Source organism: Molothrus aeneus, chromosome 9 (genome assembly GCF_037042795.1).
Source record: "Molothrus aeneus isolate 106 chromosome 9, BPBGC_Maene_1.0, whole genome shotgun sequence".
Lineage (NCBI taxonomy): Eukaryota > Metazoa > Chordata > Aves > Passeriformes > Icteridae > Molothrus > Molothrus aeneus.
In genome coordinates, this window is record NC_089654.1 from 20,940,021 (window position 1) to 20,958,648 (window position 18,628).

The following is an 18,628-nucleotide window of genomic DNA, read 5'->3' on the forward strand; positions in this document are numbered from 1 at the left end:
TGCAAACAGATACCCCTGCACCAGGCATGTCAGCAATAAAATCCTCCCATTACCCCTATCTGCAACAGCATCAAACACAGCCATGCTTATGGAGAGCAGCAACATTTATACTCACATGCTGCTCATAACTGTCATGGCATTTAAGCAATTACCATCAACACTGGATCTAAAATACATGCTAGAAGCTATAATGCTCTCAAGTCTGAAGTGCTGCCTCTATTTTGTCAGATGGGACAGACAAAACAATGCAGAGGTCCCAGGAGCTGGCGAAAAAATAACCCCGGGTGGCCTGCAGCCTTCCTAGGCTGACAGCAAGCCACACTATGTGCATCACAGCAGCTCCTCTGTTCAGGTCCCATTTTAACATCTCTCCAGATTACATAAACTCCATACCACAGGATACCTCTGCAAACATAGCCTTTTCACATGAAGAGGCAAGCACTGCCCTGCCAATCCTTCATCACCCCAGAGTTCTCTGGCACGGCAGAGGAAAAAAAAAAGAATACTTTTAACTCTATAGACAGATTTCGTCTAGGAACAGTAAGGATCTAACCACCAGTTGTGAAGCAATGTATGTTTTCTTACCTGTAGCTTAAAAAAGCATCTCCACCCTTTTCAGTGCTCTCAGCACTGTCATTTCGTTGCAAGTTTAATTCGCATTTGGAGCAGAAGACATTTGTATTTAATCATGAATACCTTGTTGCTTAGACAATTTCTACAGCACTCTAAACAAATCTGTTTGCAAACCCAGAAGAAAAACATACCTTCTCCATCAGCATGTACACAGAGTAATAAGGAGCTCTTATGTCACCAACAAAACAAACGTCACATGCAAAAGAAAATAAATCCTTACCTCATGTTTCACGTTTCCGTGTTCTGAAACATAAGTAAAAATTGGCATTATTGTTGATTGCAAATTTTTTTGTGCACCTTTTACAGAGCAATCTCAGCCTGTGCGGCGTGTACCAGAAAACCCTGCTGCCTCCTTTGCCACCTGATCCGTGCAGCCGCCCCAGAGCCCGGGCGCGCCAGGTGCTGTTGTGCAAACCCCGCCGCGCTCGCGCCGCTCATTGGCCCTGCCGGGCTGCGCCCATGGCCGGGCTGGCTCCGGCTGCAGGGCACCTGCACGCTCCAGCAGCGGCACGGCAGGCCGGGACACCACCCCTGACAAGCCCTGAGAACACTGCAAAAATGCTGCATAAATACTGCCTCGTTGGGAACTCAAAGCTACAGTTGATTGCAAGTCGAGTTCACGCCTTTTTTTTTTTTCTCCTGTCTTTTCACAGTGTGACAAGGTGTATCAAGGTTAAATGTATACCTTTAGCTTCAAAGTGTTCTATGTTTCATGTTCAATACAGCATTGCATTAGTATACCAGAGACTGACACCACTGCTGTTTTATTTGCTTTTACTATAAATTTTATGGTACTACTTAAAAATTAGGGAAAAAGTCCTGAGGGACATCAGAAAGACCGAATAAAGCCAGTAACACTTCAGTACATACATACCACCACACATCACAAAAGGCACAAAAGAGAATATCTTTTCTACATGTCCTTTGAATGTCTAATCTGATAGCAGGTATTTGGGTGCACTCGAGATGTTGGGTTGGTGCCTTACCAAAGCACACACAGCTGTATTTGCCTGTGTCTGCCTCTCACAGTACACAGACTGCTGAGGCCCAGCACAAGCTGCACGTTCCTGGTCTCTGTGCACTTCAGGACAGTGGAAAACTTTTACTGCACTAACTTCTGAACAGGAAGGCATGCCCACAGTAAAACAAATAATAAACTTTAACTTTTGTTCCACAAAGAAAGGTTCCATGAGGCAGTGAGTGTGGGAAAGCAGAAGCCCTGGCGTGCCAGGGCCGAGCCCGCGGCTGCGCGCTGGGTTGGGCGGGCACAGCCCCGCAGCGCTGGCACCGCTGCGCGCACGTACGCCCGCAGTGCCGCGCCAGCACCGCCACCCAGAGCTCCTCTGGGATTGTCACCTTTCCAGAGGGATCCCTTCGCATTTCTAGAGTGAGCAAAGAGAGGAAAAATAAGCTTGCCCAAAGGAGGAGATGCACGTAGTCTGTTGAGGTTTTCTAAGCAGCCTGAGGGAATTAGTTGCCCAAGTGCTGCTGAAATTCAATGAAATTTTGGTATCTTACAATCTGACACTCCTTTCAGAATTTTTGCCAAAATCCGAATAAAATCTCCCCTTCTGAATGTTTGATCTCAGCACTATGAATGACTTGAAATGAAGGCAAATTATACAGGTAAGTAGTTGCAAGGGAGGCCAAAACATCTATCCCAGACTTATAGGTTTTCTTTCTTCTCTATATTCTAAAGACTTACATTAATTTCAGCAGACCATTTATCAAAAAGTTGAAATGGTAATGTTGTTCTATCCTCCAATGGGAATGAATGAATCTGATTTTTAAACATTGCCGTTGAATATTATTTTTACCTCTAGAAAATATCCCCAATCCAACTAGATGACCAAATTCCGTCTGGTGATCATGGCATCCCAAAGGTTTTTATAATAAATAATTAGGAAATTCAGTGATTAACTTTAAATAACTGAATAACTGAGTTCAAGAAATCACTACATAAGAAGATAACAAATACTCCTGATCATTCAGGTAAAATAAGTTTGATTAAAAGGGAAGTGAGAGATTTGGATTAAAAGAAAATCAAAACTGATGAACCAAAAGGCCATTTGTGGCTTCCCTGTAAACACTTCAGGAATAGAAAACAATATCCAGTGTCTGTATTTCCACCTAAAAGCCTATTCAAAAAATTAAGACTTGTTATTTCATTGCAGTTTAAATAGGCCTGTGTTTCAGAATATTCTGTATTGAAATATTTGTATCATGTCCTCATGAAAGACCTGTTTTCCAAACATTACACAAGTACAAGATCAAGAAAACCTTCGTTTCTATTTTTAGGAGGGGAAAAAAAAAAGTAGTGCCTGAGGATATCTACCAGCAGATATTTTACACATGACAACTTGAATTAAAGTTTCTGCTCAGCACCAGTGTGCCAATGAAATCATTGAGTTCTCAGTTCTGACAGTCAATTAATCAATTAATGCCATAGTTCAGTACAGTTTTGGGGTTTTTCTTGTTTATTCACTGAGGCCACATTACCATTGGGTCACATTTTGATAATTATATTTTACTACAGAAGCAAGAGGAGCAGCAGCTGGTCCCAGTAAGTGAGGGAACCGAGCTCAGAAAATGGGAGTAAGCTGTTCTTCAGGGATGCAACAGAGCAGTTGGATCTACATGCTAACTAAACAGAGTGTAAATAAAAAGTATATGTAATAAACTACTCACCTTTCTATTTTAAAACAAAACTCAAAATATTTAAAATGCAGGAGCTATAAACTAAATCCCTTGGAAGGAGCTGTGGGACTATACGTTCCTTTCCAGTAATTTAGCCAGTCATTACTCAATCAGAACAAAATTAGAAATGTGACCCAGATGTACCACACTGTAGAACCCTAAAAAATATCAAGTGCTCTAAATGGCTTTTGTTCAGGTTGAGGAAGAATCATTATTTAAGCAATACAGCTCAACCTCTGTTGCAGTTTTTAAAAAAGTGCTATAACTCCAATGAACTTTGTGAGATTTGAGCATTTACTTGTCAATTCTGTTGACACAAGAGGTTTGGAGGGGAGCCAGCAACTTTGCAACTATTGATTAAGTCAGCAAAAATGTAAAAAAGTGAAAGCTGCTGGTTTCTTTTGAGATGTCAAGACCACAGACTTTTCATGAATAATCTCTAATGTGCTGTAGCAAGCAATTAGGACATGAACAGCATGGACTGTATCACTGGGCATGCACATTACTGTATGAAAGCAATTCTAAACTTAACCCATTCATATGCCAACATTGTCTTTTAGTTCATCTCACAGCTGACGAAACTTCTTTTCCATCGAAAGAAATATAAAACCTTTCCAAAAGAAATTATCCAAATGAGAAAGAAATCGTGCATAAGTTAAGTAAGATTTACGATAAAAATGACCAGCTAATGTTTTTCTAATCTATTTATGACCTGATGAGACACGCCTTTAACATTCCCTGGGAAAAGCAATATAAAGAAGAAAATTCTGTGGGTTTGGCACTATATTTAAAATATTCAAAACACTTTCTGATTCTAGAATCATTGGCGGTTTCTCTAATTGAAATATTCAATAGTCAGTAGAACCAGCAAGCATTTGCCTGAAAATACTTAATTCAACGTAATTTGACGGACTTGGAAAAACTCCAGTCTGGAAATAAAAATGAATTGTTCCTTCTGCTGGTTTAGACTAGGAAACAGAAGAGTTCTTCAGTGTGTTCTGGGCAGAGTGATACTGTCCTATCAATCCTATGAGGCCTCTGAAGAAATTGCAAGTGACACAGAACAGACTGTACAATGGAAGTGGGAACAACAAGGGATACAGCTTCTCCCTTTGGCTAGTAAAGGTGTGTCTTACTCATTCTTGCTTACCCAAGGCCCCAGTCTAAAGCATTCCCAGACACAAACCCTTCCAGCCAGCGGGAGAGCATCACCAGAGGAGTCAAATTGCTCTGTGGCCATGAAATGAGACTCAGGAATGCAGTTGAAAAGCCAGAAGATGTAACAAGGGAGAGGAGATGCCCTCCTAGTCAGCAGAGGAAAGAACACCACGTATGTCCTTATAAATGGCCTGTGACAGAAGTATGTCCATCCATTTTCTAATCCTTGTGTTTAAGGATTTCATACAGTCTTGTTGAAGACTCAAAGGAGTTCATCAGAACATTAGCAAGGATTCCAAACCACAGAAAAATTAAGTGATAGGGCAGAAAAGTAAAATACATGAAAAATGTAGAGGACTATTTGAAGATGTGAAGGACAGCATTTTAGGGAGGGGAAAAAACTTAAAACAATAATGACAGAAACAAGCACAGAAGACTTCAACCAGCACTGCTAATTTAGAACAGCAAGGGCAGGAACAGCAACCAAAAAAACCCTAGGGCTAAATGCAAACATTTTGTTCTGTTTATTAATTCAACTGATTAACTCTGCATCTTTTATCACTAAAATTTCTACAATGTGCTGAACTGGCCTTCTTTGAAGCAAAACATCTGAAGAACTGGCATATGTTTGTGTATAAAGCATAGTATGAGAACACAGCAATTCATCTTCAGATTTTGTCAATGTTTCTCTCATAAGTGTATCATCTAAATCTGACACTTAATAATTTTGTCATTCAAAAGGTTTCATCTATCTTTGGATGTCTATCTTTTGAATTTTCTCAAAGTGCAACTTGGAATGAAATTTAAAAAGATTTAATCCACTCAGGAAAGTTCTAAGCATCATTTCAGAAAGGCTGGCAAAAACATCTGCTCATGGTCTATAAAGGAAACAGAACCTTAAACTTTACAAAACCAGAAAATGCTGAGGAAAATTCAAAAGCCTTTAAGAAACCTAATGGTATATTCCCACTGCAGTGCTTTGAATTCTGATGACCTTTTTTCAAATAAGCCTCTAGAAGTACAAGAGGTTTACAGAATAGGAATTAAAAATATTTGAATAATAGAAAAAAATTACACTTATAGAAAGATAATTTAAAAAATGAAACTGTTCCATATAGAGAATACACTATTAAGAAGTCAAAATAATTTATCATAGAGAAGCAGTCAGTCAAGACTTCTCACAAAAGCCTGAAGTAACATGTTCACAGAGAACTCACTGTTCTAACACTCTGAATTGCAGTGGGACATTTCCAAAAAGGGAAATGCAAAAGCATTAGCAAGATGCAAAAACTCTTCAAACACCAAAAAAGGAAGGTAGAAAGTTTAACAGGATCAAGCAAGGAGCATCATTCCTGGACATTGTCTACTACACAGAGGATTTGCACTTTGCTGTGAAGCATCTGGAATGGCACTGGCAGAATGACAGAACGCCAGACTAAACAGAAAATACATCTATCTACACACACACACACACACACACACATAGATAGATAGATAGATAGATAGATATTCCATGTCTGTGGCCATAACTAATACCACATGACTGGGGAATAATAATGTCCAGTTTCCCAAAAGGGTGAATTCAGTTTCATGTACATTATACCTTGTGGAAAAGGCTGTAATAGTCCCCTAGAAAAAAATGTGGGGAAAAAAAAACCAAACCAACACAACAACCCAAACAAAGCAATACAATAAAGTGTTCCAGGCATTTTGCTGCTGTACAAGCCTTTGCTCATTCCCCACAGGAGCTGCAAATGACACTGCTAAAAAATACTATATTTATTATAAATTAATTTCTCTAAATATTTCAAAAGAAAAGTATTCAAAATTAAAAACGTGTTAGAGTATACTTCTTCCACATAGTGCAGTGAAGATGTTGAATTTTACACTATATCTTTATGTCTGCATGCCTTTAATGACATTTCATAGCATAGCATGACAGATAATTTATGGGAGACTTCATTTCTCAGTATAGCTGTGGAATAGTTAAAGGAACAGCTCCAAAAGAAACTTGAAGTTGCACTAATCAATATTTTAGAGATTTTTTTTATTGTCTCATCCCTTTCAGGCCCACATAGGGAAGCAGATACTGGTAAAGCTCCTCCTTAAACCATTCCTTGGTCTGTGCACATTTTGAATAGCCAGCACTGCTCAATCAACACTTCTTTCTTCAAAAAGGCAAATAAAGAGTAAAAGTGGAAAGCAGTGGAGAAAAACCTGAGGATGACCTTTCCTACTCATTGGCCTAAGTCCCTTAATCAGGTGGAGGGATGACACATTTTCAGCCAGGTAAGCAAAACCCCTTGTTCTTTCCATGCTCACTGTTTGTTAAAGGAAGGGGAGGTACAGCAACAGCTGCACTTCAGAGCTGGATTTTGCAGCTCTGATCACAGAGCAGACTAAGGAAAGACACAGCTCAGCACCTCCTGTCCTTCTGCCTCAGGAGCAGGTAGGAGATAAACAAGTGCCCTGTCTTGTATGAGAGCTGCAGCAATCAGAGAGTCTTTGCACAGAAGAAAAAACAGACTGAGAAGAAAAAGTGAAGATTCAAGAGAGGACAGGGGGCTGAACATCTGGATGTAACCAAAACACATAACACAAAAAAGGATCTTAGCAATCCAGTTGCTTGCAATTTCAGTACAGTATAATTCTACTAACATCAGGAAGATGATTTAAAGTAAAATTCAAAACACCATTCTGCTTATTTCAATTTTTAAAATTATAATTTATTCCACTAAAAAGGAGGAATGTTACCATTTGTTGTTACCATTATTTTGTTCTCTCTACAGCATTGCTTAAGTATGCAGGAACATTAAAAGAAATCAGACCTTTTCTTGTCTAGGCATTTATGGTCATTCTTACTGATGCGTGTTGCACCATATGTGTCCACAGATATTTACAGAGGAACAGAAAGACAAGCTCCTGCCTCCTGGGGTGCCAGCTATCCAATTAAAATATAAATACAGAAGTGATTAAAAGAAAAGGAGCAAGACAAAGAAAAAAAATGGAAGTAGGGGTGGTTTGTACCACAGAAGACAGTTCTTTTGGAAAGAACAGTATGTGTTTGTTTTTCCACTCAATTAATTTCAAGTAACTGCTTTAAAACATTCAATTTTTAAGATAATGTTAAATATTTACTTTCCTTAGAATATCTGCAGGAGGTTCTGTGAAAAGTCTGTGTTCCAAAAAGGGTTTCAGTCACAAATACTGTGACTGCTTCTATGGTTTTTAGATCTACAAAAAGATGATTTGTAAAGAGTTCAGACTTGGAGGATAGCATGGAAGATTTGTAACATAGAAAAGCAGCTGAGAAAAATGTTTACTGACTCCAGCAAAATTCAGGGCCTGCCATCCTGTTGATTTCATGGAAGACTGGGACAGGTAATTAGCACAGAGAGCCAAAAGCCAAGTAGAAGTCAGAAGTAATGCACACAGGAGCAATGACAGAAACACAAGCTAGAGTCAAAATTCGGAAACAGCAGCTTAATAAAGAGCAGTGCATGAAGTCATCACATAATTCAAAAGTGGGAGAGAGAACATCTCTGCAACAGCATTTTACAAAGATTGTAGATACTAATGTCAAAAAGAAAAAAACCCAAGGGAAGAGGTTGCATTAGCTTATGTGAAGTATGTGAGACATAAGCAACTTGACAAATTATGATAAAATAATTCTGAAAAGGAATGCAAAGGTTTTAAAGAAGTGAGAATGCTACATGACTAGAAACTTGCCCAACATAGAAAACTCCACTTTCCAGAAATCATTATGTGCCCCCAATGGCTTTTCTTTTTTAAACACAACAGCAATTCAAAATAATCTTTATAAAAAAGAACATTTGAGAAGCTGGACAGAGGGAAGAGTCAAAAATGGCACGAGGATTTTATGACTGTGGCAATAGTGTAACAAACTCACTGTCACCAACAGAGCAGGTACAGGGAAGGGAAGGGTGGCCAGTGCTGGGGGCTAACACTGAGCATTAGCAGAGAGAGATCCAGATGATGTCAGAAAGAGATTTACAGGTATAATACTGAGCAGAACGGGAAGATGTCAAATTTTTGGAGTTATTTGTGGGAGGCCAAATGGTAGTTGAAATCAAAGATTCCTTAAGGTCCCAAAGAGCAGAACAACAGGGAAAGTGCAAAGTGACAGTGGCCAGAGAAGAAATTCACAGAGCAATTGATTAAAAGAAGAAAAAATATAGTTCTTAGGTGTGGGAAGTAGAGAGCCATCAATCACCTTTTTGTGAATATTGTGAGTGGACAGAAACCATGGAAACCAAAGAGATGAAAGAGGAAGCTGAGGCAACACAAACAGCTTTAGGAACTGAGAGGAAAACACAAAAATTGACATAAAGTGAGAAGTACAAGGATGATAGATGAGGTGCTGTACTGTAGGGGTTATATATAAGCAGTCCACAACTGAAACGAGAGCAATTCCTTGTTGTACACAACACTGATGAAGAAATTTGGTTTGACCTGTAACAGTCCTCTCCTGCTTTGGAACATTTCAATTTAGTAGCAATAAAAATCTGTATGAATCCTAAATGCAATTCTAATTGTGCTTATAAATGGTAGCTTCACAAGTATGCATGTTACAATAAACACAAATTAGAGGTAAATTAAACCTTAATTATATCTAGCAAGTTTTATGTCCTAATTAAAAATGGTATTCTAACAATTAAAATGACTTACCACCTAAATTAGCCCTGCCACAATTGTCTAGTCTTCCTAAACATTCTTTGTGTGCTCCAGCTCCACACTTAGAACATAAATAGCCTTGATAAAATGTTCCCCTGTAAAATAAAATTAGGTAGTGATACATTAGAGGTGACAAATTCCACACATAAAGGACATAAGAGACATGGCAGAAGGTATTAGAAGTCATTTGTTGTTCTGCATAATGATAGTCCTTAAAGGCTTGAGAAAAAGTGACAACTGACTAACAAGCAGCTCATCTGCTTTCTGTCACTACTAGCCATTTAAAAATCACAACCAGACAGTTCTTTCAGACTACCAGTAGAATAATAGCCTCCATTTTCATGTAAGCCAAAGCTACTTCAGAACAGTACACTTGAAATTGTACCATTATGCATCTATCCCACTACAGTTCTACACTCACTTCATCTCAGTGGGAATTTGCCTATGCACCATGAAGAACAGCATCCAGTTCAAGAGAGTTCTAAGTTTGAATGTCTATTTAAGCATTAAGTCGTTTTTAGGCTGTACAGCAAATATTCTTGACTTTAAATTTGTGCAGTTTTTAAAACACATATATCATGGACACTTCAGGTAATATTCAGAGCTGCTACTTCCTCTGTCTCTGTACCACAGGGTGGCACTTGGGAATACTCAGCTGGTGGCCCATGGAGAACGCAGGCAGCATCCTGGGGGCTGAGTCCTGAATGCAAGACAGCTGCTCCACAGCATCAGCAGTTGGTGCAGACCCAGGAACTCAACTACACTTCTCTAAAGTCAGCAATTAGCCCTCCTGACTTTTAAGTTTAGAAGGTCTGCACCACTGTTCACAGTCACTTAGACTGTATTGCATCGAGGGGAAAAAATTTTAAAAAAAATTTCTGAAAATACAGGTCAGTCTGACTAGTCAGGGAAAACATTGCTAAAGGAAGAAAAAATTTATGACAAGGAGGAATATACCTGAAGTTCATTTATTCCATGCCTGTACTTAAAGGCACCACCCACACTCAAATGCCCTTGCTAAAATGCCGTGGTTTCATTTTTCAGACTATCAACAATATGCAACATAAAATCATAGAAGGGTTTGGGTTGGAAGGGACCTTAAAGATTATCCAAACTCTCTGCCATGGGTATGGACACCTTTCACTAGACTGGGATGCTTAAAGCCCCATCCAGTGTGACCTTATAGGGGCAGGAAGTAGGGAGACGAGCACCCAAAAAAATGTTTACAATACCTCAGAAGCATCTGACAGACTTTGCAAGATGTCACCCGACTGAAGGTGTGCATTTTGAACTCATGAAAGCTTGTGTCTGCATAGTCTGGCCGGATGTTTGACCTAAAAACAAAAATTGAAAATTTGCATTAAATGAAATCTAGAACATGAGGCAACATTCACAGCAGGAAACCTTAATCCCCAAACTACTAGTTTTATTTATACTTTCATGCTTTTCACTGACAAGAACCAGAAGTATGGACTTTACCAAATACCTTGAAATGAAATCTGGATTATGTTATTATGCAGACTTCTTAAATATACCCTATAACTGCCTAAGCTGTGACAATAAATAGAAAATTAAACATCTGGTTTTTATTTTTGAGTAACTAGGATCATTCTCAACAATATTTTAGTATGTGAATGCACAAGGAAAAGCAGCTCACAGCCTGAGAAGCACCATATTTGAAAACATTAGCAGCAAATTTAGCACAGTTAGGTCATAACTATGCAGCAAGATACTGGATAACCTGAGTGCTTCCAAAGCAATAAGAAAATATTCACCAGGCTTTGATTAGTCTTGTTTAAACGTGTTGCACAGTGCCCACAGCTGTAGATGCACACAGTAAATTAAAATAAAACATCACTATTCACACTGCCAAGATACCAACACACTACTAGCAGGCTTATTTCCAAAAATCACATTTATATACAAAGCACTGGTCCACTACTGTACTTGTGTTTTGTTTACCTTCCCTACTGATCCCTTTTAAAAGCAGGAGTATAATTTAAATGTAAACCACTCATCATTTGTTGAAACAGTGACTGTTTTCAGATTTAAATTGTATTAAGTAATCTATTCAATTTTTTCTGTCATCTGTCCCATTTCCGAGACTGAATGGGAGAATAGGCATTTTCAATTAATTTCTTTTTTCTTTTTTTTTAAATTCAAGAAGATCCCTAAACTAGCTTAGCACTGTCAAAATCAGTAATGCTGAAATGCTAGGTACATAATATTAATCTAGACTGTATCAGACAATAAAAAAATATAGTATGGGTTAATTAATTTTTTACTATTATTTATATTAGAATGCTTAGGACTCCATAAATTTCTGGTATTTTTCTACCAAAAACAAGGCATAGCAAGGCATGATGTATAGGAATTAAAATAGGAAAAAATAATGAGGGCAGGAATGCAAGAATCTACAGTACTCAAAGGAAAAACCAGAAGCTTTTTGCAACATAGAAAATTACATATTCTTCCATTAAAGTTGGAGATACTTATAAGTTCCATTCTAATGTATTATAAATAACTTCCAGACTAAAATACAGACCAGCCACAAACTGCAATGAAACATAGATAACTATGCAAGCATCACTCGTCCTGGATGGAATTAAAAGGCTTACAAAAAACCATTCAAAGAATCTGTTTAAGTACCTAGTGTCAGAAAGGTCCATCTTGAAATCCACCTGCTGAAAATGAACATGCTGAAAATGAAACTGTACTCAAAAAGCAAAAGGAATTTTTCTTCTATGCCTGAGAATAACCTTACAATCAGTACTGTTTTAACTACTTCACCTGTGTCTCCCTCTCTGCTCTAACAGGCAAGATGTCAATTCCACAACTCCTGCTAACTGAAGCAGGTGTGCATACTACCCATCCACAGCAGGAAGGTACAGGAGCAGGAAAAAATTAATCTCAAAGTCAAGAAGTTTTCAAACCAGGAGAAAAAGAATTATTATTTTTGGCTGTTAACTCGGTGCAGCCTGTATTTTATGTGCCTGCCAGAGGGCTGCCAAAGCTTCTTAGGCTACACTCCAAGCAACCCTGAAAAATCCCTAGAACAAGTTGCAGTACTTCACTCCCAACAAAAGCTCATTTTTATTGACCATTTTGTTTAGACCAGGACATCTTGCATAACTGTGTTCAAAAGTATAAGCCAAAAGTGCAAGACTCATGAGATTGAAAGCATATCAAATTAAACCTAACAACCTGACCATTTTCCAAGAACAAACCAAAGAAAAAATTCCATTCATTTAATTAGAACAGAATCAATCTTGAAAAATAATAAGCACAAGTGGATCAAAAGAAAAAAACATTACAACCTTATATAGACAGTAGTTTAACACATGAATGTGACTACACAACTTTCTTCCATATGTAAAAATTCTTTCATTCTTCTCTCAGGCTATATTCCACAAAGATTCAAGTACATGAACTACTCAAAATATACCTACTTTAACAGAACAAAGATGATACACTGTATTCATTCTTCTTTATATTAAAAGCAATATTTGAAAAGAACAGAGCAAAGTAAGAAATTGTATGCTTGCTCTGGAGAGAGAGTGCTGTAAACATGGAAAGATAATTAGTGATACAACAACACCCAGAAAATAAAATCAATGTGCGCTGTCTACTCCAAGTGTAGAATAAGGAAAGCTCTGTAGAAGAACACTTAGTGCAGTGCTGTGGGCAGGAAGACTCTTGCACATTCTGCTACCAGATCAGTAATGCTGCATTATGCCAAATAAGCAGCTCTGTAGTCACATCAGACAAGGCTGAGATGCGGCACTATAGCAGCATGTATGGAGCACTAAGCCTTTAAATGTAAAGTCAGAAACTTAATGAATCTGTGGGTTTAATATTTTAATTTTCAATACATTTATTTTCCAAAATCAAATACAACACAAAAATAACCCAACTTTATTAATATGTGAAAGTTTACAACTAGAGATGAAGCACAACTCACCTGTGACTAAGTCCAAATACCACAAGGACCAGAGGAATTTTTTCCCCACCAAACATTTCAAACTAAAAATTACACACTGTGTTTCGAGTTTTCAAATACAGCAAGTAAAGCTGACAATGTGAAAGAGTCATGGCATAACACGCAACTTTTCAAAGCCGTGTCCAACCATAAAGAAGCTCTTTAGGTTACGGCATGGAAGCCTTACACTGATATCCTCAAAAGAGAGGGCAGAGCTCTCACAACACAGTAAAGGGAACATTTCATCCTTCTCAAATCTTTTCTCTTCTACTTTCCAACCAGCGGGCATATTGCAAGACAGAAAAAACCCTGAGTATTTATGTCAATATTAATTTTGAGCCTAATATTATTTTCCTCTTTAGAAGAAGGATTTCTTGTTGGAGACAAAAAAAAGAAAGCCAGATGTAACTGTTAGCAAAATTCAAAAGTATTGAAACAATTAACAACATTTATTTTGGGTCTTACACTGGATTTCTCCACTATCACAGTGGGACAGCCAAGCCCTCCTGCAGACTCCTCAGTCCCTCCTACCACAACCACTGCTATTATGAGGTACCCTAGGCAGCAAAAAAATTTTTCTATTTTTGCTGTCAAACAATCTTGATGAGTGGCCAGAGCAGGAAGTTACCCACACACCAGAAATACTTAATCTGAAGTAAATAGTGACACAGAATATGTTCCTCGTTCTATTGTAAAACTTTTTTTTACGAGCAACAGCAATGTGGGGAGGAAAAGTAGTTTCCCTCTCTTCTACTTTCTCCCCAGGCAGTTTTAACTTCTCCACTCTAGCAGAGACAAAATGTCAATGTGAATATGTTATTAGGACAATTTTTCCAATTCTCTCCTCAATTCAGCACCAGAGGTTTTATAAGGGACAACCACAAGCATCCTCTCTTGCACATTGCTGGAACCCCATAACCAGATTTACTCCAGTCACTACTGCAATGTCCTTGGGCTGCCCCTGAGCCTTCTGAGCAAAGCTGTCTCTTTCCAATTGACTCCCAGAATATTAGTCCCACTGGGACCAATTCACTGCTACACCACCAAGCCAGAGACCTGCAGGTGTGTATCTCACGAGTCTCTGTCACTTGGACATGCAATTCTTGTCTCCGCACGGAGCCGCGGTTCCAGGGGCAGAATGGCCACCTTCCTCAGTCAGTCCTCCATCTCCAAGCAGTCCCTTTGTCATTCAAGTTTTGCAAGTCCAGTGTAGAAAAGAGTTACCCAGGTATCTTATTCAGTTGCCCTTCATAGCATCAGCCTTTGGAGCACTCCTTGTGCATATGAAATATTCCCCTTCTAAAAATATTCTCTCCACATTTGCAGTGCCATTTCTTTCTACTGGCTTGTTCTTTTCAGAAGAGTAAATTGATCATAGGCCAATCTCATCCCACCCACATAATACAACACCTTTATAAATGGTGTCAGAAGTGTCACGTTATCAACCGGCCCCCACAAGCTTCTGCAGGCAAAATCCATTCCAGTAATCATCTTTGCCTAGATTAATGGCGCAGCTGACCACAGACTAATGATACAGATAGCCCAAAATTGTCTTGTCAGACAAGACATCTAGGAGCTTATTCCGATGCCTATAGAACAAGGAATAAATTCTCTTGACTAGCCTGCCTCAAAATACCAAAAATAATTGTTCATATAAAACAAATCAAACCGTTTACACTACAATTTTCTCACACTAGCAGCTGGGATAACACATCAAAGACTTAAAACTCCTGCTTAACCCTCGAAACACAAATATGTCACAATCAAAAGACAAATACTTAAGTCCAAAAAAAAGAACAACCTTGGCAATCTTGACATATCCAACTCTGTAAATCCTATGCCCTATTTCACAACTCTGAACTTTGATTATCTTTGATCTAAAGTGTTGCCAATGATATGCAATGAAGTGTACATCATTAGTAACAAGCAACTTAGATAAGATTTGTTACTGTAATTTCCTTACATAACAAAACCATATTCTGATGAGAAGACATTTAAATCAGCATGTGTCTGAAGAGCAGTAGAATACCACAGGCATTTGGCTCTCTTATAGCAACAATTTAGGGCTTAGTTCTGTTTGTTTCCTACAAGGAAAACTATACAGAGTACCTTCCACAATAGGTTGGAATAAACCAATAAATTACATCATCTCCAGGGGGGGTAGGCACAAATGATTTTTCTTTTACTGTCAGTTTAACTTCCTCTACACAGGTAGGGCTTACAAAATAAAATGCACCAGGAAAATTACTGAACACTCAGCCACAAAACTCAATGTTTTCTACAAAATATGTAATTAATACAGATGTTTCCCAAGAGAATAAATAAAAGGCTGAGAGATAGCTTAGTATATAGCACCTTCCTCCTATTTTCCCAGGTGGAAAATTAATATATTAAAATCCCATTAAGTCTTCATTTCCAGAAAAGACATCTTTCTGAATCTATTATAAATTAAAGAAGTATTGTAGTCTTATTTTATAAATTTTTCTATACTGAGTATATCTTTCCTTGAATGTTTAGCAGTTCAGATATTTCAGTATTAGCCTTGGAGACCAAGAACTATTGGCTCACATTTGTCTTTCATGGACATACTACTGAAAACTTACAGGCTGCCAAATCTAACAGAAATATAATCAAGGGATAAAATGAAGTATTACGTTTGTTAGATTAATTACATCCTTACAGCAAGTTTAAATATTAAATAGGAAATTAATAAATTGCAACCACAGGGCCTTTACTGAAAAAGAGTGCACAAAAGAGAAAAAGTGGCATCATGAAAATGCAAAGAGTAGAAGCAAATAGAACATGAAGCCTTTGGCTCCTGGTTAGGAATGTCAATCTTGTAGCACAAAATAAGCAACAAGAAGCAACAAGAAGCTATTCAGCAGCAGAGAGCACTGCAAATCTACCATCTTATGGCTTTCACCTCCAGAAAGGAGTTAAAGGAAGGAGACTTCAGAACACAGCACAAGGGAAAATACTTCTTACTTTTATTATAAATTTATTTACCATTGCATTTAATGCCACCAACTAGTAACTGCAGTTTAAACAACCTGCAAGGTCCAGTGCTATCCTCCACTAGTGACCAGTTCTATCTTTCTCGCTGTATTTTGAGGGCCATTTCTTTTTATTGCTTCCCAGGCAGCTTTTCAATACCAGCTTGACTTTAGCAATTAAGACCCTAACAGATTTTCCCCCTCCCTGGGCCTAGGCCACTGAAAAGGTGTTGCTTAAACTCACTACAAACAATTCAATTAATGTTGAAAAATTGCTGCTCTGGAGTACTTAATTAAAAACTCAACTTCTCTTTCCCTAACTTCAGATATTTTTTAAATTAAATTTGTTTTTCTTCCTAAACTGGAAAGGAAAACTTATTACAGGAAGGAAAAAAATCTTGTGAAAAAGAAAAAGTTTGGTATTCCTCAGATATATGCAAATGAGAAGCACATCCATGCTCAGTCCCAGCGTGTAGAGGAAAACAAGGAATGAATGTTTCACACAAATAGAAATGCAAAAGGAACCCTTTGTAAACAGATCAAGCAAGTTCTTTTCAAAAGTGAATTGGCTGCAAAACAAGAGGGTTATCAGCAAGAGCAGGTGCTGAGCCAGATAACCTTGGGTCGATCACTGCTGTTAAATACAGAGCAAGCAAAGGCCTTGTGAACATTGACTGAATCAAGTAGTTCTTAGAGGACTGATGAAAAACCTCCCAGGTATCACTGAGGCCCGAGATGTTCCTCCAGTCTGCCACAGCTCAGTGGCACTGGCATCTTGGAGAGCAAAGGAACCTTCTCTTCCCCCAGCAGCAATTCCACAGAAGTTTTCTGAGTAACACGAAACAGCAGCAATTTCTTGGGCTGGAAACAGGCTGTGGAGCAGCCATGGCCTCTACATAACAGTGCAGTGCCACAGCTGCCTGCCCTTTGGGGTTGGCAGTTCTCCCCAAAAGGGGAAAAAAAACATGCTAGGAAGTTCTAATTATACTGCTTCTTTTTGGGGTTGGCTTCTTTTCACAGAAATACTGTTTAGGTCAGGTCTCAAAGATCATTTTCCCACCTTAGTTTCTCCAAGAAATGCAATCGTGTCACAAGAAATTATGCAAGGTTCAGTTGTATGTACATGTTTGAAAAATGTCCATCATTTTGGAAATGCATTATATTTGAAAATGAAAAGCCATTTCACTTAATTTAAACTTGGCTTTAGAGAATAGTTAATGCATGTATGCCCACCTGTGAGCCCAGAAGCATAACAAATAAGGAGATGCATGAAGTATCAGATAAAGAGTCTGCAGTGAATTGCAATTGTTTTAAGTATTAAAAGAAGAAATACTACAGGGAGCTCTGATAAAACTCCATACCTTGAACTCTCCTCAACTCTCAACCTCAAGTTAGACCTTTATATTTCAGAGCTGATGTTATTCTACACTCGATGTTAGGCTTATAATAATTTAAAATGCTCCATCCAGAACTGTTCAGAATTATGGACACCCTGAGCACGAACTGCTGAAGATCATTTTCAAGTGTATGTGATGTGAAATCTGATGCTGTACTCATGCAGCATAGCTTGTAAAGGAAACAGCACAGGTTAATACCTCTAGATACTGGAAGTTTTTATTCCAGGTTTACTTATTGTATAAATAATTGGCTTCACTGCAGAAAATGCATCAGTAAATCCAGATGTAATGTAACTATTTCTAAAATACTAGCTGTTAACAGAAATTTTTTATGAAGACATCCTAAGTTAAAATTCCTAGTTTGTGCCAAAGTGACCTCCTTTCAAAACTTTAAGCACCTTAAGATTCAGTCATGACAACTGGTACTAACCATCTCAGAAAGTTTTGGAAAACTTTACCAGCACTAAAATATAGTTATTGCCACATATTCAAATGCTACCTAGACAGTGGAAAAAAAAAAACCCAAAAAACCAAACCAAAAAGTCCACCAACCCCACAACAATAGGTTACTGTCAAACAGGGCTAAAAGCTCTCAGCCAAACCTCATATGAAGAATTTCATGCAAAGTTGGTCCCAAGACATGTTTGCCCTCACTCCCTGCTGTAACATGCAGCAGACTCACCCTTAGGATCCCAGTCCCTACAAACAGAGCCAGCCTTACATTTGCATTCTGCTTACTTTACACTCCAACCATTTCAGTTCTGTGCAACTATCACCATTTCAACTGGTCACACAACATGCTGTCATCTAATAGAAAGGCATTTCTTCAACAAGAAAGTAAGAGGGCAGAGAGAAAGCCACAAATAAGTAGTTTACAAATAAGTAAAATATAAATAAGTATTCCTTTTTGAATCTTTACAAGGATTTTGTTATTTACCAAAAAATAAATAAAAAGGCTTTCCTAAGGGATACTCTCACTAGTGGTAAGCATGCCATTTCACAAAGGATGATTTGCAGCTACTTTTTTACCTTCTCTTCTCAGGAGCAATGCTGATTACTTACAGCTAATTCATTTT

The 18,628-nt window shown here is 38.2% G+C and overlaps 1 protein-coding gene across 2 annotated transcripts in view; it reads right to left on the reverse strand.

Moving 5' to 3' along the window:
- VAV3 (vav guanine nucleotide exchange factor 3) overlaps positions 1-18,628 on the reverse strand; it is a 147,077-nt gene that overhangs the window by 50,772 nt on the left and 77,677 nt on the right. For both annotated transcript variants that reach the window (XM_066555521.1, XM_066555520.1), the window contains exons 16-18: positions 10,416-10,517; positions 9,178-9,278; positions 854-876 (exon numbers count right to left, since the gene is read on the reverse strand). In XM_066555521.1, coding sequence (XP_066411618.1) covers positions 854-876; positions 9,178-9,278; positions 10,416-10,517 — 226 coding nt within the window. The remainder of the gene's footprint in view (positions 1-853; positions 877-9,177; positions 9,279-10,415; positions 10,518-18,628) is intronic.